General features: G+C 34.4%; 7 protein-coding genes and 5 non-coding genes across 13 annotated transcripts; 3 read left to right on the forward strand and 9 right to left on the reverse strand.

Annotated features, from left to right (window-relative positions):
• Positions 1-2012: 2012 nt before the first annotated feature.
• Positions 2013-3614, forward strand: LOC108830365 (protein SLOW GREEN 1, chloroplastic). The gene is made up of 4 exons (XM_018603973.2): positions 2013-2685; positions 2774-2920; positions 3005-3085; positions 3161-3614. The coding sequence occupies exons 1-4, from the start codon at positions 2062-2064 to the stop codon at positions 3344-3346; spliced, it is 1038 nt and encodes a 345-aa protein (XP_018459475.1). The 5' UTR covers positions 2013-2061; the 3' UTR covers positions 3347-3614.
• A 6947-nt stretch (positions 3615-10561) lies between these two features.
• LOC108830373 (probable WRKY transcription factor 13) lies at positions 10562-13739 on the forward strand. Of its 2 annotated transcripts, none has more exons than XM_057008700.1 (3): positions 10562-11261; positions 11868-12176; positions 13342-13739. In XM_057008700.1, exons 1-3 carry the CDS (start codon positions 10876-10878, stop codon positions 13511-13513), a joined length of 867 nt encoding a protein of 288 aa, XP_056864680.1. In that variant the 5' UTR covers positions 10562-10875; the 3' UTR covers positions 13514-13739. The 2 variants fall into 2 exon arrangements, with proteins under 2 accessions (XP_056864680.1, XP_018459481.1); XM_018603979.2 differs by having other exon boundaries at positions 10649-11261; positions 13330-13739.
• A 1212-nt stretch (positions 13740-14951) lies between these two features.
• LOC130512053 (small nucleolar RNA SNORD14) lies at positions 14952-15075 on the reverse strand. The gene has a single exon (XR_008945616.1). It is a non-coding gene; the product is annotated as a small nucleolar RNA SNORD14 (small nucleolar RNA).
• A 51-nt stretch (positions 15076-15126) lies between these two features.
• Positions 15127-15254, reverse strand: LOC130512055 (small nucleolar RNA SNORD14). The gene has a single exon (XR_008945618.1). It is a non-coding gene; the product is annotated as a small nucleolar RNA SNORD14 (small nucleolar RNA).
• Positions 15255-15325: 71 nt separating this feature from the next.
• Positions 15326-15453, reverse strand: LOC130512052 (small nucleolar RNA SNORD14). The gene has a single exon (XR_008945615.1). It is a non-coding gene; the product is annotated as a small nucleolar RNA SNORD14 (small nucleolar RNA).
• Positions 15454-15616: 163 nt separating this feature from the next.
• Positions 15617-15744, reverse strand: LOC130512054 (small nucleolar RNA SNORD14). The gene has a single exon (XR_008945617.1). It is a non-coding gene; the product is annotated as a small nucleolar RNA SNORD14 (small nucleolar RNA).
• A 388-nt stretch (positions 15745-16132) lies between these two features.
• Positions 16133-16204, reverse strand: TRNAH-GUG (transfer RNA histidin (anticodon GUG)). The gene has a single exon. It is a non-coding gene; the product is annotated as a tRNA-His (tRNA).
• Positions 16205-16460: 256 nt separating this feature from the next.
• LOC108854372 (egg cell-secreted protein 1.4-like) lies at positions 16461-16879 on the forward strand. The gene has a single exon (XM_018627909.2). It carries the CDS (start codon positions 16487-16489, stop codon positions 16877-16879), a length of 393 nt encoding a protein of 130 aa, XP_018483411.1. The 5' UTR covers positions 16461-16486.
• Positions 16880-17186: 307 nt separating this feature from the next.
• Positions 17187-19062, reverse strand: LOC108849907 (LRR receptor-like serine/threonine-protein kinase FLS2). The gene is made up of 4 exons (XM_057009883.1): positions 18997-19062; positions 18765-18794; positions 18481-18485; positions 17187-18409 (listed from the first exon to the last, which is right to left on the reverse strand). Exons 1-4 carry the CDS (start codon positions 19060-19062, stop codon positions 17281-17283), a joined length of 1230 nt encoding a protein of 409 aa, XP_056865863.1. The 3' UTR covers positions 17187-17280.
• Positions 19063-19919: 857 nt separating this feature from the next.
• LOC130510942 (probable cinnamyl alcohol dehydrogenase 9) lies at positions 19920-21648 on the reverse strand. The gene is made up of 5 exons (XM_057007658.1): positions 21454-21648; positions 21250-21363; positions 20629-21142; positions 20395-20548; positions 19920-20328 (listed from the first exon to the last, which is right to left on the reverse strand). Exons 1-5 carry the CDS (start codon positions 21549-21551, stop codon positions 20126-20128), a joined length of 1083 nt encoding a protein of 360 aa, XP_056863638.1. The 5' UTR covers positions 21552-21648; the 3' UTR covers positions 19920-20125.
• Positions 21649-22531: 883 nt separating this feature from the next.
• Positions 22532-23318, reverse strand: LOC108854370 (uncharacterized). The gene is made up of 2 exons (XM_018627907.2): positions 23121-23318; positions 22532-23003 (listed from the first exon to the last, which is right to left on the reverse strand). The coding sequence occupies exons 1-2, from the start codon at positions 23250-23252 to the stop codon at positions 22728-22730; spliced, it is 408 nt and encodes a 135-aa protein (XP_018483409.2). The 5' UTR covers positions 23253-23318; the 3' UTR covers positions 22532-22727.
• A 614-nt stretch (positions 23319-23932) lies between these two features.
• LOC108834443 (protein NONRESPONDING TO OXYLIPINS 2, mitochondrial) lies at positions 23933-25005 on the reverse strand. Its single transcript, XM_018607779.2, has 3 exons — positions 24797-25005; positions 24588-24706; positions 23933-24212 (listed from the first exon to the last, which is right to left on the reverse strand). Exons 1-3 carry the CDS (start codon positions 24949-24951, stop codon positions 24193-24195), a joined length of 294 nt encoding a protein of 97 aa, XP_018463281.1. The 5' UTR covers positions 24952-25005; the 3' UTR covers positions 23933-24192.
• Positions 25006-25128: the final 123 nt, after the last annotated feature.

A 25128-nucleotide genomic window follows, 5' to 3' on the forward strand; every position in this document is an offset into this window, starting at 1 on the left:
GTATCGAATAGATGAGGGGGAGCAAGTTATGATTTTATTGTATCTAAATAACTGTATTTAAAAATGTTACTTCATGAATTCCAAAAATATCTTCAAACAATTTCAATACTTATTTCAATACTTATATATATATATATGCACAGTACGAACAAAAGACACAATAAAAAAAACAATATGTCAATGAAATCTCAACTCCTGATATGATCTCCTATATTTTGAAATTATTCGAACACAAAAGCTTGCTTCAGCTATGTGTCTTGATTTCTTTGTTTCAACTTTTTCTCACTAGCATACAAACACGTCTGTTAATTATTAATATAATTTTATCATATTTAGTTTAATATAGTAATTATATTTTAATATGATTGAAACTAGATAAAATTGGGATATAATATTTATTTTTAATTTTATAAACAATAGCTAAATACATTTTAAAGCAAAATAATAGTTCGTTGCTAATTACAAAATTAGTGAAAATATTCACATAAACTTTTTTGAAATTAAGATATTGTTAAAATATTTATATCAACATAATAATTTTTTAATATTATTTATTGGGATTATATAATAGATGAAATATGATAGAATATTTATTTTATTTTATAAACGATTATCGGATATATTAATGTATAATATTATTTCAAAACTAATTACGAAATTAGTGAAACTATTTACATATAATTTTTTAAACTAAGATTTTGTTAAAATCTTCTTAAATAGATATTTTCAAAACCTATATATATATATGTGTATATGTATATTTTAAATGAATCAAAATATTATAATTAAAGTAGTTCAAATATTTGATATATTATTAGTCTTATTTGCGACAAAAAATATTAGTCTTATTAAATACTTTTAATAAAATTTCTTAATAGTTGTAAGTCATATCTTCATTTTCCTACTTTTCTTCCTATCTCTCTCTTCCATCTCTCTACCAATCTGATTTTTATTTGGCAAATAAGCTTTAATATCAATTACTAACATTCTATAAAACAACTACAATAACTTTGACAAAGATCAAATCTGATTCATTTATGTATTTTATAGTGTTATAAAACTGAAACATAATAAAACTTTATTATTCAGGATTAAAACAGCAAAAATAATAAGTGCAATAATTTTAGTTATATAGTTAAAATTTGTTATAGAAAACATAATTATATTCATATCCAATTTAATATAAAAGAAAATTTACACAAAATCACATATTTTATAAAAACAATCCATCAGATCCCGCCCGTAGGGCGGGTATACCCTAGTATCCAATAAAATACTTGCTCCAATTTAGTCTTGGTTTAGTTCCGATATTTTTTGAAGAATTCAAATAAAAACTATTTTTGGTTACTTTGGATTAAATATCGGATAATTCAGATAAATTAATATATTTCATATATAATCATTTGGATAATTGAGTTTTTTAGATAATTCAGATATTTTTAAAATATTTGGGATAAAACAAATATTCTATTAACTTGTCTTTTATCAGTGTTTTGAAAACCGGATCGGATCGGCTGGTCGAACCGGTCTGACCGTGACTCGTTGAAGAAGTCGAGTCCGTTTCAATTTAAAACCCGGATTTGATAAAAACCAGGAAAACCGGCTGAAACCCGGTAGAACCGGTGACCCGGTTTAATTTTAAAACCCGGTTCTTAAAAATTAACATATAATTAAGTGTTTTTAATTATTAATAGCTAAAATTTAATATTTTATAATTAGTGTTCAATTATCACTATTTAATTGATTTTTTATTTTGTTAAGAAAAAATGTGAAAAATATATTTTTGACTCTCATATACTATTTTATTTTACTATATTCTTAAAATTTAAAATGTTAGTTGTAAAAAAAAATTAAATATGATTATTTCAGCTGTAAATTATTTGTTTTTTTTTAATTTTTAGTTTACAAAGTAATCAGATTTATGTTTGTTATTTATTTTGACTATCTAGAGAAGTGTACTCTTTTCAGTTAACTTACTACTATTAATTTATATTTACACAAAAGACACTGTAAAAGCATAAACTCTCGTAAATGCTCTCTTGAGATTGTCTCCTAAGAAATATGAGTTCAATCGGAGTATATGCCCTCTCTTCTCCGGCTAAATTTCACCGTCGCCGGGAAAAAGCTCAGACTTTTACTCCGACCCACTTCCCTAATCCAAATGGGTTTCCATCTCCGTGGAGAAAGTCTCGACCTTTCTCTCCCAAACTCTCCCAATCCCTCAATTTCGCTTCTCCCTCTTCACACCTCCCTCTCATACGCTCCTCGCCGTCTCCTCCTTCTTCCAAGGGTTTCCTCCAGACTCTAGCGAGAAAAGCCGCGGTTCTGCTCGTCGGATCGTTTGTCCTCCTGCTAGGATTCTCTTCTTCCAAACCTGCTTTAGCGCTGCCCACTGCGAGTACCGCGAGCTCTCAATCGGAGGAAGAAGAAATGTTCGAGAAGGTTCTGGAAAGAGAACCGGAGAACATGGAGGCGATGAAGGCTGTTTTGTATAAGAAGATGAGGAGAGGGAAGACAGAAGACGCTGTCAAGTACGTCGAGAAGCTGATTAAGTTAGAGCCTCGTGAAGTTGAGTGGAAGCTTCTTGAAGCGCTTTGCTACGAGACGATGGGACAGTTGAGCAAAGCTAAGAGATTGTTTAAGGATATTCTCAAAGATAACCCTCTTCTCATCAGAGCTTTGCACGTATGTTGTTGGTTTTTTTCTTCTCTCTCGTTTAGGAGAATGATGGTGGCTGTGATAAAAATCGATTTGTCTTGTTATTACTTTGCAGGGTCTAGCTATGGTAATGCACAAGTCTCATGACGACTCTTCTGTCTTTGATATGTTGAATGAAGCTATGGAAGTTGCTCGACGAGGAAACCGAGTGACCGAGGAGAGAAACATTCAAGTCTTGATCGGCCAAATGCATATTGTCAAGGTAAACGCCGACATCATTTACACACAAGGATCCTAAATGGATGTGTCTGCTCATCATGTGAAATGATTGTGTTTGAAACCTCAGGGTCAATTTGAAGAAAGTCTAAAGATATTTCAAGAGATGGTGAATGATAACCCTCGAGATTTTAGACCATACCTTTGCCAGGTAATTTTTATTCGTGAGGAAAATGAATAATTCATTAGAGTGAACTCTCAATATATTGTGCTATTGCTACTTCAGGGAATAGTGTATAGCTTGATGGATAGAAAAGAGGAAGCAGATCAGCAGTTTGAGATCTATTGGAGTCTTGTACCTGAAGAATTCCCACAAAAGGGGTTTCTTGATGATGTTGCGTTGGCTGCTCAAGCCAAATCCCGAGAACGACTCCAAAACACTTTCAAAGCTAAATTTACTCACGGGAAGTAGTGAATCAACCGCTGGTTTATCTTTCTTAAAAAGCTTCATCAGTTAAAATTTTGTTCCTGGAAGCAACATGTGTCGTTTTAAAGACAAAACCGCTCTCAGCGCAGGCAGTGTCCACTGCTGCTTATGGAACCATGGAGAAGGCAGCTTTTGTTATTTCTTTTTTTATTTCTCCATTTGCACTGGCTTAGTATAATCTGACATGAAAGGTTTTAACTTTCTTTGTTCAGTATCTTATTATCTCTGGTGTGCGATTGTTGTTGATTCATCTCTTGAACTCTTCCACCATTATCAGCTTTTTGGTACTAATTTGAAACAAACAAAGCCCTGAGATAATAGAAAAAAATGACAACAGGCTTGGACACTAGAAGCCCATGATGCTCTCTTTGTTGGCCTAGTGGCTCCTTTAAGGGCCCATTGAGAGAACATAATTACAACCAAAAAAAGAGGGTAGCGTAAAACTTGACTTCTTGGCCGTGAACTTGGGAAGAAAATTTTCGGACCCCACAAAAAAAAATAATGGCAAACATCAGTAATTATAACGAATGACTTTTATGGTAAGATCCGTTTTTTATTATTCATATAATTCACCCTGAATTCTGTCATACTGAGATGGGACCCCCACTTGCATAGTTATGCCAAAATTAACTCATAATCAAGTTTTTGATTGGTGCAGTTATAACCAATGATTTGACGGTCCCTCCATGTTAGGGTTTCAAGTTTCACTTGATTGTGGTTTAGTTAGTGTACAATTCTTTTCTCGTGTTTTGACGTTTGCCACTGATGTTTTTGTTTCTCTCCCAAGTGCATACATGTCGATAATTTGAAGATACTTATAGATCCCCGGATGTTTAATGATTATATTAGTATGACGTAGGTGGATCTACTACTAAAAGGCCAGGTAAAATTTGAAAATGCGAATAAAAGAAAACTAGGGACAGACGGTATATATATCTATATTAAATTTTGATTAGTTCAATAAGTTAGGACGACGGATCATTTTCGCTCTGGTGCTTTAGGAGCTTAAATACGTCAATATTCTTAAAAAGGGGATATAACGCGAGTTTTCTAGAATTATCAACGAATATTTTTCGGATATAAATGAAATGTTAATTAAGGTTTTTTGGGTGGATATGATAAAATAAAATGCAGAGAGAGAGAGAGAGAGAGAGAGCTAAAGATGAATAAGCAAAGGGAATAAAGATGGGTCGGCAGGCATAAAGTGACAGAGGAGGGACATTACAAGACAGCTTTGGCTGGTCGGATCAATATAATGTTTGTCAAATTATCACACTAACAGACGCAGAGTCCGGCCCGCATGGTGTCATCATTTCTCTTCATCCCCCGCTTTATCATTTCTTTCCAATTATTAAAACAGATAAAAAATTAAAAAATCTTCTTCTTGTAATGTTGCCTTTTTAGTGGTTTTACTAAATGTGCCTCTAAGAACATCTCCAATTCATAATACAAAAACACTGCATATTTTAGTATAATTTTAGTACTAAAAAGAAGTTTTTTTCCGACCACAACACCAAACTTCACACTAAAAATTATTTCAATATTATATGCATTTACATTTTTATTTCTCATTTATTTACTTATAAATTTTATTAATAAAATAAATGAATAATGTTTTAGTGTGGTGAATAGTATCACACCAAATTTGATATGAAATTATAGTGTTGCACTAAAATAGTGTAATTTTTGTAGTCCTACTAAAAATAGTTTTGATGTAAAAACTACATTAAAAATAGTGTTTTGCAGTTTTATTGGAGATGGCCTAACCCGAAGTCAACTTTACAATGAAATCAATGCATTTGAGATTTGATAAAGGCGTCTCACTCTAGCTCTTTCTGACTGAATTGTATTTTTGGCTATATTGATCGACTTAAGTTAGGTTTAACCTGACAACCTCTTTCCTATAGTTGATACTAAACATGAATATGAAACTTCACTCACATCGATCAAATTGTTTAAAATAGATTGCAGCTGTTATTTCAAACTCGTATATAAACCACCGATCAAATTGGTAATTAACGATTACGATAAACATCCTCACAAGGTTGTTTGCCTATCTGATACAATATTCCGGTTACATAAATCTAGAGGATCAGTCTTGATCGGACCCGACTAGACTAGTCATAGTTACAGCCATAGTTAGATATACTGTTTGAAATTAATCTACCAGTTGTGCAGAGATCACTGAAAATGTAGTTATTGAAGGTATAAAGAGAGATGAAGAAAGGTCATGGATGTGAAAATGAATAATGTAAAATACACATTCGAACACACACAAAAGAAAGTTAAATAAATGGAAAAAAACGAAATGATTACTTTCGCCAACCACACTCTAGTCTCTTCCCCATTTCTGAAGTCCCCATTAATCCGATTCATATTATTAATTTTCCTCGAACAAAAATTTATCCTTTCCCTCTTTTTGGCATAGAAACGAATCATCAAATAATTATATCAAACACCCTCCGGATACACGGACATTTGTATGTTCGTTATACTATTAATCCACGGACCAACGCGGTCAAAGTGACGTGTTCCTTACGACATCAGAGGGTAGAATAGATTATAGAGTAACCCGTTGACAAAAAAAAGATTATAGAGCAACCTCACTGGGAACTCTATTTCGATATTTCGTTCAATAAAATATCATTATTTTATTATTTACATTGTTAAATTATGAAACGTAAGTTTAAAAGAAATAAAACTACTGACATATAGACACATGTGTCTTGACAGTATCTTATAAATTCTGGTTTCAGATATTTTTCTGCAGGATTTATATCTCTTTTTCACTTGATTATTTTAGGTACTCGAACAAAAAAATTGTGATGGGAGGAGTGTCTAAGTAGACAAAATTTTGGTTTAATTTCCCTCTCGGACCCCCATATTGTCAAAACATTTTGATATATTGATAACATTATGATACATGTTTTACTTGGAATATACAAATTATTGGTATATTATAGCTACGTTTTTTTTAAAAAAAATTATACTATAAAACAGAAGTCAGATAGCAATTATGTAAGTTGCATATAGAATTTATTATTTTTAAAATAAAAATAATTGTTTTTTGTTTAAATATAAAAATTATTTTTTGATAATTTTTTATCAAATTATTTCCAAAACGTCTAAACAACCTTCCACTAACTCCAAAAAGTAAGAAACCATTTAGCAAATAAAAATACCAACAAAGAGGTGTCACTAATGACAATAAAATGTCTAACATTCCTTTCAGTTAATATTGTTCTCCCAGTTTTCTCAATCATCCTTCGAATGTGGTATTTATCAACAAAGAGGGGATATAACCGTTAAAGGTAATCACTATTTATCTTTTTTTGCTAAATTTTTACAAGATTTTGCATTTTAAGATTCATGATTTTTAACTGTCTCTGTTAAACATATATATTATTGTTATTGTCGAGAGTGTAAAAAACTGAACACGTTTCATCAAAAACTATTAATTTTATATGATTTTGATGTAGATGACATTTTTATATTCATGTTGTTCTTATCAAAACTACGCTGAAAAAAATTATTAAGACAGTTTGAAGCTTTCAGCACTTGGAGAATCAAAGTTTTATGGATTTGTTTTCTTAAAATAAATTATAATGATACACTGAACAATTTTTTTTGGTATGAATAGTTTTAGAATTACTTTGTCCATGCATAGCATGAGCCATAATACTAGTTTTTTTTTATAAATTGTTCGAGAGGACAGTATATCGTTCACATAGGCCGTACAAATTTCATAATATTCTTAAAGCAAAGGTCATATTTTGTTAAATGGTTATATGAAACAGAAGTCTAAAATGGATAAAGGAATGAATTAAGAAGTGCTTTAATGTATAAAACGTGAATTACTTTCAGCTACGTGAATATACGAATCAAATGCTCAGATGCTCTTTGGTGAAAAAAAAAGTGCTCAGATATTCTTCATCTGAAATTCATTTTATTTTCATTTAATTTTAATTCAAAATCTGACAAAAAAATCCAATATATCCTTAATGAATCTATTTATTTACGGACCATGCCATTAAACTTAATTTTCTCCCTTATCTCTACAGATCTAGATCTATCTTTCATTCTTCATCTTCTTTCTTTCTCTCTTCTCTGTCTTTCTCTCTTCTCTTTCATTCCTTCAATTTCCATTTAAATCTCTTCTTTTTCGAATCAGTTTTTCTCTATGTTTCTTATCTTATTTTATTTCGACTCTTATCTTTTCTGTTTACTCTGTTTTTTTATCTCATTTTTTCTGTGTTTTTTCTTTGTTCTTCTTTGAATCTCATTTTCTTTAGTTGTTCTGTTTTTTCTTTTGTTCTTCTCTGAATCTCAGATGTTTGTTCTTTTTTTCTTCCGCATTTTCCTTCTTCTTCTCTACCTACTACTCCGCTTATTTTCCACGTCAATTTCAGTCTGCTTTTTGTTATTTTCGGTTTTTAAGATCCAGAAACGCATATATCAAGGTAGAATACGAAAGTGAAACTACAAACCCAGAAAAACAGTTTTACCAAGTTATACTATTGTGTAACTTGGTAAAACTGTATAACTAAGTTATAGTTTTGCCAAGTTGTACCTTGACAAATGTACAACTTGGTAAAACTATAACCTAGTTATACAGTTTGTTGGGATTGTGAAAGCTCATGTCCAACTCTATTTATCCGATTAGTACGATATTGTCCACTTTGGGCTTTAATGGCAAGCCCGCATGGATTTACTTTTGGTTTTCATCCTAAAAAGCCTCGTACTAATTAGAGTTGGACATCTCTTTATATATTAGACACTTCTTCTCTAATTCTCCAATGTGGGACTTAGTTTATCATCTCACATTCTCCCCCTCAAAGTAAGGATCACATTCATCTCATGTCCCACAATTGACTTCCAGAATCTTCTGACTTGATCTCTGCCACACACACCTCTCATTCCTAACTCATAGGATATACCATTCATCACTCGAAGGGTATTTAGGTCTTCTTGCAGATCTCTCGTCAACCGCACTGATACTAATTGTTGGGATTATGAAAGCTCATGTCCAACTCTATTTATCCGATTAGTACGATATTGTCTACTTTGGGCCTTAATAGCAAGCCCGCATGGATTTACTTTTGGTTTTCATCCCAAAAGGCCTCGTACTAATTAGAGTTGGACATCTCTTTATATATTAGACACTTATTCTCTAATTCTCCAATGTATAACTTGGTAAAACTAGGACATAATTACACCACAATGGACTTCGACAATGATGTAACTTGGTTCAACTTAGTTTCTAGTTTCACTAAAATTCAAAATTTAAATTTAGTTTCACTTAAATTCAAAATTCAAATTTTAAATTTGATACCTAAATTCGACAATGGTATAATTTGGTTCAACTTGAGTTCTAGTTTTATTTAAATTTAAAATTCAAATTGTAAATCTTGTACCTGAAATTTGAAATTCAAATTTCCAATTGAGGAGGGAAAACGTAAGGGCAAAATCGGAAAACTCTTATTTTATGAAAAGTAAAGAGTACTTCAGATTTCGTAAAAGTATCTCAGATCACTTTTTGCCTCGTTAAAAGTATATGAGATTTTTATTCTGAATATACGCGTGACGTCGTCGACGAGTCATATAATATATATAACTATAAGCGTGTGGTTACTGGTTAACCAAAGACAAATTAAAAGTACTTTGATATGTTATAAATACGATATGTGAGTTATCATGTACAGCAAAAGGAACAAAGTAAGTGGGCTGGGAATTTGAGAAGCGGTGAGGTTTTCTAAACTTGATGAAACTATTACAAAATGCAATCTTGCAAAAGGTAAAATGAGAAAAAGGTAATAAACTTTTCTCTCTTTTATGATTAAGATTCTTTATCAATTTATATTAGGTGCAATTTTTAAAACGAGAGAAGGTCGACTAGAAGCCTAATTTATCACATCATAATCATGATATCCTCACAGAGTGTACAGAGGAATAGATTTACACCTAAGATTTTTCATCATTGCTCCTAATCTTTTTATATTCCTTTCGGATTCCCAAAATAATAGCAACCCAAAATAAATTATTTAGGTATTACCATCGTTCTGTAAGAAAATATGAAATCCTAGCTATAAGAAAGTGATAGATGTGTCTATATTCCCATCACATCTCCAGACACTTTTTCATTTTCCATGGATAATGATTTCAGAATCTAAACATATATACATATGCATGTATTGGTGTAAAGAGAATCTTTTTGAAACGCCAATTCTAGAGAACTTTGGAGTTGTTTACCGCAAAGAATTATCACAAAACCGTGAAATTATCCCTCTTGAACATATATAATTTATTTTTGTAAAAAGCTACAAACGTTTGACAAGTAATCTTCAGTTCATAGATTTTCAAAATGTGAACCATAAGAAATAAAAGCAGTGAATTGTACAAATCATTGTGCCTTTTGTAAGAGAATTTCATTAACCTAGGTATTTTCCACTGAAAAAAAATCATAAGACTTTTGCAATTTTTTTATAGATAAGTAAACACGAATTTGGATTTGTCGATCGGGATTAATCGGTTTGTGACTTTTTTTATTATATTGTATACCAATAAGTTTATTTTCAGTGATATTTCTTTCTGAGCATCTAGTTCTGAAATGCTAGGTCATGCTGGTTTTATTTGCCATAAATAATAAATAATGGAGTAACCAACACATGAACGCCGTTTAAGGGACGTGACGTGACGCCGTAACCAAAAGCAGACTGCCGTTTGAGCGACACGACGTTAACTCCCACTACCTCTCTTCATCTTTCTCTCGAGTGTCCAGACGCGTTTTCTCCTTTCTCTTCTTTCTTTCTTGATTTCCCCATTTTTATTACATATGCAAAAATATTTATTTTCTGTGTGACAACTAAAATTAAACAATATCCAATATATTTCTTTATTTTCTTTTCAAAAATAGAAAACTACATAGTAAAGATAGATTTGTATAGTTTTTCAAATGAGTAGATGATTGTTTTTTATTCACGTAGTAACTAGTAACAACAACTTTAGTTTCAAAAAACTAGTAACAACAACCACGCCTCAAACTTTTACGTACTATCGTCACAACAAGTATATATACAAGACAACCACCACACAAAAAATCTTCATACAAAGTTTTAATTATTTTGGTTGCTCTGGTATGGCAACCGTTATAACTTTTCATAAATCGATCATCTTTTTAAACATCCAAATTCGCTAAAGAGTAATACCAGAATACAACGTTATTAATGTAGCTATCCAAATACTGCTTATAATTTTATATTTTATTTCAAAATCAGGGAATTAAAATAATCTTTAGCATTTAGTCACATGTAAAACAAAGCAACTCCAATTGGACCCACGCGCAGCTTTATTTTCCAACATTTATATATTTGTCGAAACACTCACATGGATGGATTGGATTGTCTCGACCCAAAATCAAGTTATAATATCCAGCCAAAACAAAATCTCCTCTCCTCCCTTGCACACGCCGACACAGTCTCGTTTCCTTCGAGCTTTTGCGCAAAATAAAGAGAAAGATGGGTACGATAAACCAAGGAATAAGCTTGTTTGATGAACCACAAAACATTATAAACCCTAACAATACTAACCATCTCTTTTTCTCTTTCCCAAATCAAACATTATCTTCATCATCTTCATCGTCTTCATCTTCTCCTTCTTCTCTTGTGTCTCCATTTCAAAGTCATCACTCCTTAAACTCCTTCCTTCACAATAATTCATCTTCCTTTGTTATTCACCCTCAAGATCCAATCAATCTCATGGCGAATCTTCCGGAAACTCTAATCTCGATCTCTTCTTTATCTTCACCAAAGCATAGGGATTTTCATGATAGTATTGTTAATCTTGATCATCATCGTCTTACCGGTGGTATAATATCATCTCAAAGACCCTCTTTAGATCCATGGTAAGTTACTTATGAAAAAAGTACATTAAATAAGTTAGAGAATGTTTATCAACAAAAAAGATAATTAAAAGTTAGCTAATCTATCCAAAAAAAATATCTGGGTCTATAATTTTATATTTATATAATATACATCTATACAACAACTTTATATATATTCTCCTTTTTTTACATTCCCGTCATAAGATAGTGATTCCTCATATGATCAATTTATCACATGTTCATCGTGCATATACTATGATTTTTGAAAGGATGAGCGATAAGTTACCAAGAGCCTAAAACAGTTCAAAAGTATATTAAATGCTTTTCTACAGATTCATAGCATAGCTCATATATAATACGATCTACATGCGCACGCCGCACATACAATCCGTCATTTAAAGTGTAAAACTTTTGCATTCAAATGAAAAACTTAATTTTTCCAAAAGTCAAAGAAAAATCCAAATATTTTTAATATGTTGATGAAAGCTCCTTTAACATATACAGTTTGTACCCTGGCTAAATTTACATTTGGCTTGTTACAAAAAAAAAAATTTACATTTGGTTTAAGTGGCCATGCACGCAGACTTAACTTATGACAAATGCGTTGTATTAATTAATGTAATTTAGGGCATGGAGTAGTCAAGCAGGATACGGATACACCAAGAAAAACAACCATGTAAGCGAGATTGATGATGGTGTTGGTGAAGGTGGTGGTATTAATGATCATCAACATCATGAAACTCCTCCTCGTCATAAGCATACCATGAAGCTGTTAGGAGTAGTGCCTACCCTGAAGATGAAGAAGCTTAAGACAAGAAGAAAAGTGAGGGAGCCTCGGTTTTGCTTCAAGACACTAAGCGATGTTGACATCTTAGATGATGGATATAGATGGAGAAAATATGGCCAGAAAGTTGTCAAGAACACTCAACATCCCAGGTAATTTGTTTTTCTTATATTGGCTTATAAGTAAATAACTAGTTATCTTATACTGATTCGAAATTGTTTTTAACTCTATTTCAGTATCTGTTTAGTGTATACTGTTTATAGAGTTATCAGTTGTCTCTTTGGCTTTAATTGTTGCTTGGAGGTTAATGATGACTACCATAAGAACTTGAGCGATTTTTAATTAGGTTAATTATCAATCTGTATAATATTCAAGTTCTTAACGTTAACTAATGTAAAGACTATAGTTTGCTTAAGGATTTTGCGAGTGGGATGGAAATTATTTATAGAATCTTGTTGCTATTTCTCTGTATTTATTCTGTATAACATAGACTGTTGGCCCAGAGGGATTATTAGTTATACGATAAAGTAAGAAAAGAAGTAACCGTTTACACAAAAAGGTAAACGATTTAATCTCAATTTATGAAATCTGTATATTATTTGAGTTTTTTTTTTTGAATAATATATTATTTAAGTTCTTAACATTAACTAAGTAAAGACTATAATTTGCTTAAGGATTTTGCGAGTGCAATGAAAATTATTAATAGAATCTTGTTGGTATTTCTCTGTATTAATTATTTATAACAGACTATTGATTATTTAGTTATACGATAAAGTGAGAAAAGAAGTAACCGTTTACACAAAAAGGTAAATGATTTAGTCTCAAGGATTTGAGTAACATAGACATATGGGGTTTCCTTAAGATTCTCTCTCTCTCAAGTTGACATTTGACATTTACCAACAATGATATGTTTGGGTCCTTCAAAATTAACTTTAGCTCTTTCGTAAAGTTTTCATTTGCCTTCTTAACATCTGTTTGATATATAGCAATATTTAGGTTTCCCTCCCATACACAAGAATAAATTCTAATAAGATGTGTTCCTTTTGAGTAAATATGTATAGAATGATTGTGCGAATAGTTCGATACACGAATCTTTTTTTTTTTTGCTAAAAGGATACACGAATCTTCATTTCATTTAAATTATAGTTAAAAACTGGTTTTATGCTGGGGTACTGGAAAAAAAAAAAGCTATCTTCCCTCTTTCGCACAAATAGATACACAGATGTATACTGTTGTGGTGCTTGTTTTTGTAAATCATAAAAACGAAAATTAAATTGACTAATCATTTCAAATTTAAAATGGTAGGAGCTATTATAGATGCACACAAGAAAAGTGTAGGGTGAAGAAGAGAGTGGAGAGATTAGCAGATGATCCAAGAATGGTAATCACTACTTACGAAGGAAGACATCTTCACTCTCCTTCAAATCATCTCGACGACGACTCTCACTCCTCCTCTCACCACTCTCGGCTCTCCAACTTCTTCTGGTGATATAATATTCTGATTTGTTTTTTTCTTGTTTAATATAAAACGAATGAATCCTACGTCGTCGAACTAATCATCGATATGTTAATCAATATCTTCATAAAAATAAAATAGGGGAAATAACTACGTGCATGTTATCGCTAGGAAACAGGTATGATGATGTTATTTAAGTACATGTGTAATGTGTTTCCGACGGAGCTGCTTTAATATACTTTTCGATCTGAGGATTATATATGTGATTCTGTCAAGAGGCGACTCCTTTAAGGATGCGATTAATAGAGTTTAAGGCTAATTTGTATGGTACAAATATAAATATTAGCGGTGGAGGCAGTATATGATCGCAGCAATTACACTCAACCTCCTATCCCCCTCTCTGTCTGCGAAACAACCTCAATTCAATATATTGGGTCTACAGGTTGAATTCTTTAGAAAATATCGTTGAATTAATTTGCTTAACTTTTTTTTTTTTGAAACACAACTTTCATTATACATAACTTCATGAACTACAAAGGCAAGAGGGAATTAAGCATCCTCTTGAAGACAAATCATAAACTACAAGGAGAAATAAAGTCAAACAAGATAAATCTTCATATGAAAATGACAGCGGATTCAAGACATGGCTCGAATGCGTCATCAAGACAAATCATAAACTACAAGGAGAAATTAATTTGCTTAACTATTCATTTGTTTTGAAACTATTATTTGATTCTGCTGCTTCATCAGGTTGTTTAACATTACTTTGTCAGCTATATCAATCAGTAGTACACATTAGCAACTATAATATAATTCAACACTGTAACGGTAATTATAGGTTTAACCACTAACGCACATATATGAACATATTAGCAATTAAAACGTAATTTAACAGAGTAAAGATTTTAACCACTAACAGAGTTGTAAAACAATACTAGTATCTCATACTGTAAGTTAGTTATAGAGGTACCATAGACTACACAAGCATACTTGTGAATGCATGGTGTTACAATTAACGAAAAGAAACTTTCACTTAATTACTTTTTTATTCTTAACCATGAACCATATCTTTAACAATAAATTTAGAGACCCCATCTGATACTTTCTACCTGTTATGTACTATCTAAGTTTCTTGTTTTGTTTTTCTATGTCAATGCGATCACTTGTTTTCTTTTAGACCTTTTAATTAGACTCTTATCTCAGATAAACCGTTGAGTTTATGTGCCTTGGTTATGGAAATAGAGAGGCTACGACGCTCTTTACCTCCCGGTTTGGAAGACACATTACCATACCAGATCAATACCGAGGATCGCAATGAGCATGCGCCTAGAACCACTTGTAGGTTTAAAGCTTCCTTACCAAAGAAAGTGAAATCCCAAAGCCAAAACAAAAACAAAAAAAGAAAAAAAACAAAGAAAATACACAATAACCAAAACCAAATCATGTAAACTGTACAAAGGAGTAAATGAAAGATCTCAGACATCCAAGGAAGGATAAAAGCTGCATTAGCTCTCAAGCCCGGCGAAAGGCGAAAGCTTTGGGCGGCCACTGCGAATGTTTTGAGAAACAAGCCTTACCAATTATCATCACAGATCATTAATAGTAAAGAACTTTAAAAAATAAAAAAAAATTGAAGTAATTGCATCGGTCTCAGACATCCAAGGAAGGATAATAACAGCATTAGCTCTCAAGCCTGGCGAAAGGCGAAAGCTCTTGGGCGGCCACTGCGAATGTTCTTTTGAGAAACAAGCCTTGATGTATATCCTCATCAACCGATCACAAAACCATATAAACAACAAATATAAAATGATTAAACAATTTAAATAAAACAGACTGGTAATGGAGGGTCTCAGACATCCAAGGAAGGATAAGAAAAACATCATAAGCTCTCAAGCCCGGCGAAAGGCGAAAGCCTTAGGCGGCCACTGCGAATGTTTTTGAGAAACAAGCCTTAACGTCTATCATCATCGACCCAAATTTAACCAATTGAGACAGCTGACAAAGTGAAACAACAGATGAATTAACATGTGTGGCAATATCAAATTCAGCTAAAACAGACACGAGGACCAAAAATCTAAAGAACCATATAGAAAACAAACAAACTTATTAGACTCAATAAAGCTAATATTAATATAGAGTTTCAGACATCCAAGGAAGGATATGAACAGCATTAACTCTCAAGCCTGGCGAAAGGCGAAAGCTATTAGGCGGCCACTGCGAATGTTTTCTTGAGAAACAAGCCTTTCCAATTATCATCATTAACTCCACCCCCCCCTAGCTCAAAACGGATTATAGGACAAGAAAGCGAAACACAAGAACTACAGAGAACTGTTGAGATGAAACTAAGTTTGTTTTTAGGTATTGGAGACAACGGGGAGGATGACAAGTATTTATGTAAGAAGAGAGGAGGCGTCCCCGATAATAATTATTATTAGGGTTTTCTTCTTACTCACACGATCAACGGCAGAGATGTACCGATTTTAAATTTTTTTGTACAAAGCTGCAAGTCATAAGGGGCCTTGTGCCCCAAGTTTAGCTTAATTACATTGCAATGTGTAGTGGGCTTTCACTAAAACCTGTTAAAAGAGTGGTTAATTAAAAAATTAAGTATATATATGTACTGTATGTTACGTACTCAAAACTAATAAAGTGTGTGGCTGCTGGGATTCGAGCCCAGGTCTCCACGGCCACAACGTGGAATTCTCACCACTAAACTACAGCCACTTTTGTGGTAAGGCTCTTTGCAAGGCAATCATTTTTGATACAAAGAAACCTTTTGTATCCACCCTCCGTTTCTCATCTGTTAACGCTTCACTAATCCTGATTTAATTACTATTAATCATTTACTCTAGATCAGCCCCCACTAATAAACCTTTTAATTATTCTTAATCACCCACTAAGCCGAAAAAATCAGTATAAATTCGAACCATCGCTAGCCACTCTGATCACACAACCACGAAACTTACAAAAAAACAAAAAAACAAAGCGACAGCAAAATAAAAAAGAATGGCTTCAAACACCACTTTCCTCTTCACCACCGTGGCAATTCTTGGCCTCCTCCTCATCCTCCAAAACACCACCGTCTCATGCAGAGATCTTCCATCGGAGTCAACCAGCATAGCGGCGAGGCTCCAGCAAAGCGGAGGACTAATGGATTGTTGGAACGCATTGTACGAGCTAAAATCATGCACTGACGAGATCGTTCTCTTCTTCCTAAACGGTGAAACAAAACTCGGTGTTAGTTGTTGCAAAGCCGTCGACGTCATCACGACCAACTGCTGGCCTGCGATGCTCACTTCTCTCGGATTTACGTCTGAAGAAGCTAACGTCCTCCGTGGCTTTTGCCAAGATCCAAACTCTAGCGACTCTTCTCCGGCTGCTTCTCCCAAGAAAGCTTGATTATATGATTGCATATTAATAAAAGCAAAATGGCTATTAAAAAAAATCTTATAATGATTTTGTGTGTGTTTTTTTTTTGTTTCAGATCCATTTAACTATTACTAAATAAAAGATTTATCAATATTTTTTTCTCTAATCAGAAAAATACTTATTATCATGAAAAGAAAAACAGAGAGACGTTCTCTGACAACTTAAAGGTGACTTGTTTTAGAAGAAACCATTTCACTAAAACATAATAGTAGAAAACGAAGATAATAAATGGCTTGGTCCGAAGCTTGGTTGTATACTATTAAATTGCTTTGATTTATATAGTGAAAAATACAAATCTTATTTGGACGTACACGTCTGTCTGATAGTAGTAAAAATTCAAATACAAAGAAGTTGTTTTGTTGTTGTGGGGGCTAAGCTTTGCAAGGAGAAAGTGGAAAGCCGCAGAGACAGTCGTTGCCGGCGAAAACGCTGGCTGGAAACTTAGTAACAGGGAGTTGTCCACATAGATGGTTATGACTCAAGTTCAATTTTTCGACTCCAGCCACCGATGGGGGCACCTTCCCATATACCAAGTTCCTCGAAAGATCCATGACTGTCAGAAACTGGGAGAAATTTAGGTTCCCCATGTCAAATCGGAGTTTGTTACCGGACGCTTGGAACTCCTGAAGATTCTCGGCCTGGCTTAGGAACATTGAAGGAGTCCCTGAGATATTGTTTTCAGAGAGATCGATGGAAAAATAAGAAGTGGGTCTCACTGGCTTCCACTTGTTCATGTTCATCTTGATCCCGCATTTAACAAGCTTCAAGTTAAATATGAACTGGGAGGAAGTGACCCATTTTGGAATCTTTTTCAGGTTAAATTTGTTGTAGGACAGATCGAGAGCGGCGATGCCGCCGTCGTAGGCCTTCTTCAAGGCAGGGAATGGGCCGGTTAGAAGATTGTGGGAGAGGTTGAGATGGGAAACAATTTTAAACATGGGCACGGCCCCATAAAACTGATTCCTCGAAAGATCCACTACGGCCAGGCTATTGAACCCTGAAAAATAGTTAGGAATGGTCCCCGAGAGATTGTTCCCGCTCAGAAAGAGTTGCACGAGACGCCCCGCGAGAGACGCAGTTGATGGAGGAATTTCTCCTGAAAATCCATTGCGGGAGAGATCGAGAGACGCTAGGTGTGTCATGGATTTGAAAATATTTGGGATGGTGCCCGAGAGACGATTCCCGCCAAGATTGAGAAGAGTTAACCGTGTCAAATTGGATATGGAACTCGGGATCGGACCGGTTAACCGGTTTTCCCCGAGATCGAGTTCAACCAGCTGGCTTAGCGCGCCAATGTTGGCGGGAAGGGGTCCGGTGAGACGATTAGCGTTGATGGTAAGATACTTCAGCTTCGGTAATCGGAAAATGAATTGGGGAAATGGTACAGAGACCTTTAGAAAGTAGATGAAGGAGAGAGCTTCGAGGTGCTCAAGTTTAGCCAGCGACGGTGAGATAGTTCCGGTGAAAAAGCTTTCGCCATAAGAGCTAGTCCCAGATAATCTCAGTTAATAAGATAGTGAAGTACGAGGAAGATTTCATTGTGTGATGATACTCTGAGAAGAACCTCGTACGTTGCCTATTTATAGAGAAAAAAAAGTAAACAGATCTCTCTCATAGTAAAAATTTCCTTTCGATCGAGAGTATCTTCTTTTATCTTTTTCAAATGCAACTTGTACAAAGCTTTTAATTGGGTGACAGACAGAGACGACTCGGCATCTGCAGAGTAGATCAATTTCCAAGAGCAGTTTTTTTTATTTTTATTATTTTTACAAAAGCACGTTCCAAAATAACAAAGTTGACGGATTTTGACCGAAATATCTGACAAAGAAAAGTTGACCGAAATATTTGCATGTACCTCACTTGCGCGGTGCGTTTTGCATGTGATCTGATTGAACATTACATAAGACCAATCAGAAAAATTACAACTAAGAAGGCGTTTTCTTTTGTGAAATACGCGTTTACAAATTTTGTTTGGGTAAGTCTCCTAGTTGAAATACTAGGTTTCATGGAATCAGAAACCAAACTTTGAATTTAAAACGTGATTTTCCAAAATTAAAAAAATGAAAACGTTACGTCTATGCACAAACGAGATCGTTCTCTTCTTCCTCAACGGTGAAACCTAACTCGACGTCATTACAACTAGGGGTGGGCATTTTATCCGTGAAATTTGATTCGATTCGTTATCCGTTACTATTCGATCCGAAAATTTCGAATATCCGTAAGCTTCCGAAGCAAAGCAAATACTAAAATTAAATATCCGTTAATATCGAAGCAAATCACAAATATTAAAATTTTGGGAAGCGAATATCCGATCCGATCCGTCAATATATAAATATATGTATATTTTGATTATATTTAAAGTTTTAAATGTATAAAATTATATAATTATTATTCTAACATATGATTTGACAGATTCTATTCACATTATTACTTATATAAAAGTATTACATAAAAGGAAAAGAAAACATTTATGACAATTATTTTTTTTCTTATTATAATTGTTAACTAAGTTTAAAAATTTACAAAATACGTAGATTCACTATGTATTTTAACTTTTTATCTTTTATATCATGTAAAAAAATATTTTACAAAACAAATTTGTATCGAATTTTTAAGATTATTTGTATTAGTCAAAACAAATGAGATAACCGTAAGTATCCGCAAAAATCCGCAAATATCTATTTATTTTCCGGATATCCGTTTTTCCGAATATCCGTATTTTTCCGAATCAAAGCAAATCGAAAAATTAGATATCCGTAACATTCGAAGCAAATCACAAATACCTTCAAAAACCCGAATATCCGATCCGTGTCCAGGCCTAATTACAACCAATTGTTGGCCTGCGATGCTCAGTTCACTTCTCTCGGATTTACGTCTGAAGAAGCTATCGTCCTCCGTGGCTTTTGCCAAGATGACTCTTCTCCTGCTGCTTCTCCCAAGAAAGCTTGATTATGATTGCATATTAATTTTTTGTTTTAGGTGATCCATTTAACTATTACCAAATAAAAGATTTATCAATAGTTTTTTTCTCTAATCAGAAAGACTTATTATATCATGAAAAGAAAAACAGAGAGAAGTTCTCTGACAACTTAAGGTGACTTGTTTCAGAAGAAACCAGTTCACTAAAACATAAATAGTAGAAAACAAAGATAACACGAACACAACAGAAGCACGAGATACATATTCCTCCATGGTCTACTCTTAGATTCGGCTAAGTCATGGAGGGCTCAAGGAGTTAGCCACGTCGATCACGAACCTGTACCTAACATCAGCCTTAGCAAGCCTCTCCATTGCAGTGTTAATCTCATCCATCTTGATCAGCTCAATATCTGCCGTTATGTTATGCTTACCGCAGAACTCAAGCATCTCCTGTGTCTCCTTCATTCCTCCAATGTCACTTCCTCCCACCATTTTCCTTCCTATAAACAATAACTCATGGTTTAGCTTCTGTGACAAGAAACAAAAGTTTGTAGGGTTTTCTTTACCGAGAACAAGAGGGAAGATTGGTAGCTCAAGAGGCTTCTCAGGTAAGCCTAAAGTTACTAGCTTTCCATTGACTTTGAGTAAACCAAGTAATGGAAACAGAGCATGTACTGCTGATACCGTATCGATAATGTAGTCCATTGTTCCTATTGCAGCCTAAAATTTCCACACAAACAATACAAAACATATATTTTCAGTTAGGACCAAAAACATAGGTAAACAGAACTATTTGTTACCTTCATCTTCTGAGGATCAGATGAGACAAGAAACGAATCAGCACCAAGACGATTAATGGCTTCATCTTCTTTATTAGGAGAAGAACTAATCACAGTAACTTTCAAACCAAAAGCTTTACCAATCTTGACAGCAACATGACCAAGCCCACCAAGTCCAGCCACACCCAAATGCTTCCCTGGCTCGGTCATACCATAGTACTTCATTGGACTATACACAGTGATTCCAGCACACAGCAAAGGCGCACCAGAATCGCTAGGTAATCCCTCGGGAAACTGTAAAACAAACCGTTGGTCGACCACAATGGACTCCGAATATCCACCGTATGTCTTGGTTCCATCGGATCCAATGGAGTTGTAGGTGAAAGACATTTGGGGACAGTAGTTTTCAAGATCTTGGTCACAAGATTCGCAAGATTGGCAAGAACCAGTGATCACTCCTACTCCTACACGGTCTCCTTCTCTGAATTTAGTCACGTTTTTGCCAACTTTTGTAGCGATTCCAACTATTTCATGCCTGAGTCATATATAATAACTTTTGTTATATATATATATATCAGTGTTTATTTAATAAAGTACGAGATATTTGTATGAGGTTGTTTTTGATTTTGTGTGATGGATTACCCTGGAACGACAGGATAATAGGAGAAACCCCAGTCGTTTTTGATGGTATGCAAATCAGTGTGGCACACTCCACAATACAAGATTTTCACTGTCACATCATTGTCACCATTGTCTCTGCATAGTAAGCATCAAACTATATCATAAACAAACTTTTTATGAGACAAAAAAACTCTGTAAATGAAGCAATAGACTGATTATGAGAACCTTCTGGAGAAATGGAAAGGAGAGAGTAGACCAGATTTGTCTTTGGCAGCCCAACCAAAGGCTTTGTTCGGATGCTCTGTCTCCGGAGATTTCGCCATTTGTTTCTCTTTTGTCTGAGTGAGTGAGTGAGTGTGTGGAGATTGGGTTTATGTTGTGTGGTTTGGTTATCTCAAGGGAGTGGTGCATATATGGGCACTCACAGAGGAGAGGAAAGTAGCTCGAGCTATTAATAACTCTTTTATTGCTTTCATCAGTATATTAAGAAACTATATATATTTGTTTCCTCTACTTTTTTAAAAATCACATTGCATGAAATTAGGACAGTTATTTTATTTCACTGTATCTAATTATGTATAATAATATGCCATTTTGTGAGATATCCGAAGCTAAAACAGTCCTTAGTAACAAATAAAAATAAAACATGGTTTAATTATACAAGGATCTCCGTTTGATTCGTAAGACGTTACTGTGCAATCTATTTATTTCACTAAAACATTAGTAATTTTTTTCTAAATAAATATAGTATGCTTTCCTTGTAGTATCATTTATGTCGTTCATGAACCGTTGGTGGTTAGAAGTGGCCGCGTTTATAACTACAACAAACTATGAATACGTGTATATATGGTATTGGCTGTTCAGGACATGTATAAATTGATAGGTTGAAGGCTAGAGAGAGTAGTTTGGTGGCCTCTTTAAAGGGTTAGTAGTTGTCGCCCAATTAAATGCATAGAATTCGGATCCGAAGAAGTCTTCGTGTCCGGGACTTTACTCCCCCACGTTCAATCTATAAGGCCCATCCCAGTAAAGTCTTCCATATTTGAAAACTTTGATGCTATGGGCCTATCGATGCATGCGTTTTTAAAGTGTTGTACAGAGCCCATCGACGCATGCAGTTTTGAGACGCAAAACGGAGAAACTAGCGTTTCAAATGAAATAGTGATCACTATCGGTGTGTTAGGAAATATGGCGTGACAAATTCATGTGATAAATCCAGTGTTTGCGGTTCGGTATGAGAACTAACTTGCAAGTAAACAAAAATCCAAAACAAGCGTTTGCTATCATCAAGACGCATGAACTAGCTTTTAAAGCATCTTTCACTGACAATATTTTTGTTGACGAATCGTGTAAATGAGATATGACATTGCATTTCATGTAATGAAACCAAGCGTTTGCATTTGAGAATCAAGAACAAACATAAGCTAAACAAAAAGAAAAGCGTATTGGGATCAAGACCGCAAACGCAGAAACTAGCTTGTAAAAGTTTTGGGCTTATTTCACTGCGCTTGTGCTTCTCCTCTGACTTCCTCTGGCTTCGCCTCTGTTTCTCTTTCTTTCACAGTCGCATCGTCGATCACTTTCTGACCATGAACGGCCTCTTCCTTCACAACCTTCAGATCATCAGCAGGAGATTTTGGGCCCGTCACTGGAATTTTTGTCTTTTCTGTAACTGGAGACTCTGCCTCAGCCAGAGCTGTTTTCAGAACTTCAGTAACCGGTATCTTTTCCGGTGTTATCTTCTCCTCCTCTTTCATAGTCTTATCTGCCTTTTCCTATATATTAACCAAAAAACCACAAAAGATTATATAAAAGATTGATAAAATTAAGAATCTAACATCCCAAAAGCTATCACATTATATGTTTTCGTTTGGAAAGTTTAGTTGACTTACTTGAAGGAACAGGTTGATAAGAGATTTTGCAGCGTCGATCTTCTGATCTTCAAGAAGTGAAATCTCAAGCTCCTCTGGCGCCGGAGCTCCAGTTTCCGACAAAACTTTTGGCTTTAGTCCACAATTCCCCATATTGCTATCCTTTAGCTAGCCAGGTATTCTAAATTCTTTTTGTTATATCTCGTTCGAGTTCTTACATCAAGAACATGATCTATTATATAGGCATACACACACATGTTGTATATGTAGTTTTTTTCCCCTTAGTAATAAAATGTAGCTAGTAATTTTCATTAAGCACATTTGCTTAGTCCCCGTTGGTAATTTAAACACTAAGGCTGTCGAAACTAGCGTTGGACGATCTGTCAGTTTGTCTGGTGAGTGTGGGCGTATCGTATATTTCTGGTACATTTTTTCTGTTTTCTAGTGTAACAATACTGTAGTTACATAGTTGGTGGACTAGAAAACGTAGTAATCAAATTATGCTTACATCATTATTACTAATAAGCAGATGTTGGAGTAGACTGCAAGCAAGTTCGGATTCAAAATTATTGGTTGGTAGGGTTTTCAGTTTGATTATGTTCGTTAGACGTTTAATTTCTTGGCTATAAGCCTATAACTTATAAGGCTTATAAAATGATGATTAATGATTTGAGATATTTAAGATAACACTTGGGTTGGGAAGTAAAAACAATATGGTCTTAAACCGGTTCAATCGGTCTATAACTGGCAGCATCAAGTAGTAGTAGTCTTGAGCAGTACAATAACTAGTATCAACCAATGGACGCTTCACGATCAAGAGTCAAGACTAGTGCTAATGAGAAGAGAGGAGAAGCTGAATTGTAACGCAGAAAAAAGCCCCCAAAAATGTGTGGATAACAACAAATAGCAACAGAAAGATAAGTAGAACTCTGAAGCATCAAGTCTTTGTGAACTATAACAAATACAAGGACGAAAGAGTTAAAACTAGAAGAAAGTAGTATCCTTGTTCATTCATTGTCTGAAAGCAAGTCCTAATAATTTTTGATTATTTTTTCGCCTTATATAGATAGATTCCAGCAGACCGGGCAGGGGGTCACAAAGGCGTGGCAAATCCTGTCGGATTGAGTAGAAGAATACAAGTCAGAAAAGCAAAGCTTTAAGACATAACACAAGCACATAAAGAACCTAAGACCAAACATAAATCTCAACAAAAATATGATTTAAGTAAAACAATTCCTTCCTTCAAAAGTCTGTCAAAGTTTTCATACTTTTACTTATTGAACCATATCATCTATTAAATCCCATTTCATACTAAAAAGATTGCCATCTTAGAGTTTTTCATACTTTTACTTATTGAACCATCCAATTTCATACTAAAAAGATTGCCATCTTAGAGTTTCAACCCTCTATTCCATGAAACGAGATTCTAGCTTACTAATCAATAAAATCTCCAAATTCACTTTCAAGGAAAGGGAGATGAAATATTACCCTCGGAAAGCATGCTCCAACAAGAGGAATCAGCAGCGATGCTTGACCGGAGCCGAGCTGAAGCAACCGCACTGTGAAGCGGAATCATCGTTTCAACGCTTCCCAAAGCAGACAATACCCTTCACATTTCCATTGAAAAAAGTTTCTGATCAAACAAAATCTCCCAAAACATCGTTTGGGTACTCTCTCTAAATTAATTGAGTGCTCACCTTGAAGCGCGAGGAATGGATTGGGACACTGAAGCAAAAGGAACTGAAGTCGTCGTTGTCGGTTTAAGATTGAGATACTTTTGAGTTAAGGTCCTGGATCTAGATACTAAATTCCTGGAACCACTCACCAGCGCTGACCTGCAAACCGATGCCATCTCTGGGACGCAAGAATCAATCTCAAGGCGAAAGGTAGAGGAAACACAATGAAAATGGACGACGACAGTATGAAACATAACACTAAACCCTACGGCCCAATGGGCTTACTTTATTTTCAAGCTTATTGCCCCGAAAGGTACTACAATTTACAGCTTTTGGGATTCCTACCCCACACA

This window comes from Raphanus sativus, chromosome 4 (genome assembly GCF_000801105.2).
Source record: "Raphanus sativus cultivar WK10039 chromosome 4, ASM80110v3, whole genome shotgun sequence".
Taxonomy (NCBI): Eukaryota; Viridiplantae; Streptophyta; class Magnoliopsida; order Brassicales; family Brassicaceae; genus Raphanus; species Raphanus sativus.

Coding starts and splice junctions, on each gene's coding strand:
- LOC108830365 (XM_018603973.2), top strand. CDS start 2,062: ATGAGTTCAATCGGAGTATATGCCCTCTCTTCTCCGGCTAAATTTCAC. Junction 2,686..2,773: donor TTCTCATCAGAGCTTTGCAC/GTATGTTGTTGG, acceptor ATTACTTTGCAG/GGTCTAGCTATGGTAATGCA. Junction 2,921..3,004: donor GCCAAATGCATATTGTCAAG/GTAAACGCCGAC, acceptor TTGAAACCTCAG/GGTCAATTTGAAGAAAGTCT.
- LOC108830373 (XM_018603979.2), top strand. CDS start 10,876: ATGGGTACGATAAACCAAGGAATAAGCTTGTTTGATGAACCACAAAAC. Junction 11,262..11,867: donor AGACCCTCTTTAGATCCATG/GTAAGTTACTTA, acceptor AATGTAATTTAG/GGCATGGAGTAGTCAAGCAG. Junction 12,177..13,329: donor AAGAACACTCAACATCCCAG/GTAATTTGTTTT, acceptor TTAAAATGGTAG/GAGCTATTATAGATGCACAC.
- LOC108854372 (XM_018627909.2), top strand. CDS start 16,487: ATGGCTTCAAACACCACTTTCCTCTTCACCACCGTGGCAATTCTTGGC.
- LOC108849907 (XM_057009883.1), bottom strand. CDS start 19,062: ATGCCCACCCCTAGTTGTAATGACGTCGAGTTAGGTTTCACCGTTGAG. Junction 18,795..18,996: donor AGGAAGAAGAGAACGATCTC/GTTTGTGCATAG, acceptor ATGTTCAATCAG/ATCACATGCAAAACGCACCG.
- LOC130510942 (XM_057007658.1), bottom strand. CDS start 21,551: ATGGCGAAATCTCCGGAGACAGAGCATCCGAACAAAGCCTTTGGTTGG. Junction 21,364..21,453: donor CCTTTCCATTTCTCCAGAAG/GTTCTCATAATC, acceptor CTTACTATGCAG/AGACAATGGTGACAATGATG. Junction 20,329..20,394: donor AATCTTCCCTCTTGTTCTCG/GTAAAGAAAACC, acceptor TATTGTTTATAG/GAAGGAAAATGGTGGGAGGA.
- LOC108854370 (XM_018627907.2), bottom strand. CDS start 23,252: ATGGGGAATTGTGGACTAAAGCCAAAAGTTTTGTCGGAAACTGGAGCT. Junction 23,004..23,120: donor TTATCAACCTGTTCCTTCAA/GTAAGTCAACTA, acceptor GTTAATATATAG/GAAAAGGCAGATAAGACTAT.
- LOC108834443 (XM_018607779.2), bottom strand. CDS start 24,951: ATGGCATCGGTTTGCAGGTCAGCGCTGGTGAGTGGTTCCAGGAATTTA. Junction 24,707..24,796: donor TCCATTCCTCGCGCTTCAAG/GTGAGCACTCAA, acceptor GGAAATGTGAAG/GGTATTGTCTGCTTTGGGAA. Junction 24,213..24,587: donor TTGGAGCATGCTTTCCGAGG/GTAATATTTCAT, acceptor TCAATCCGACAG/GATTTGCCACGCCTTTGTGA.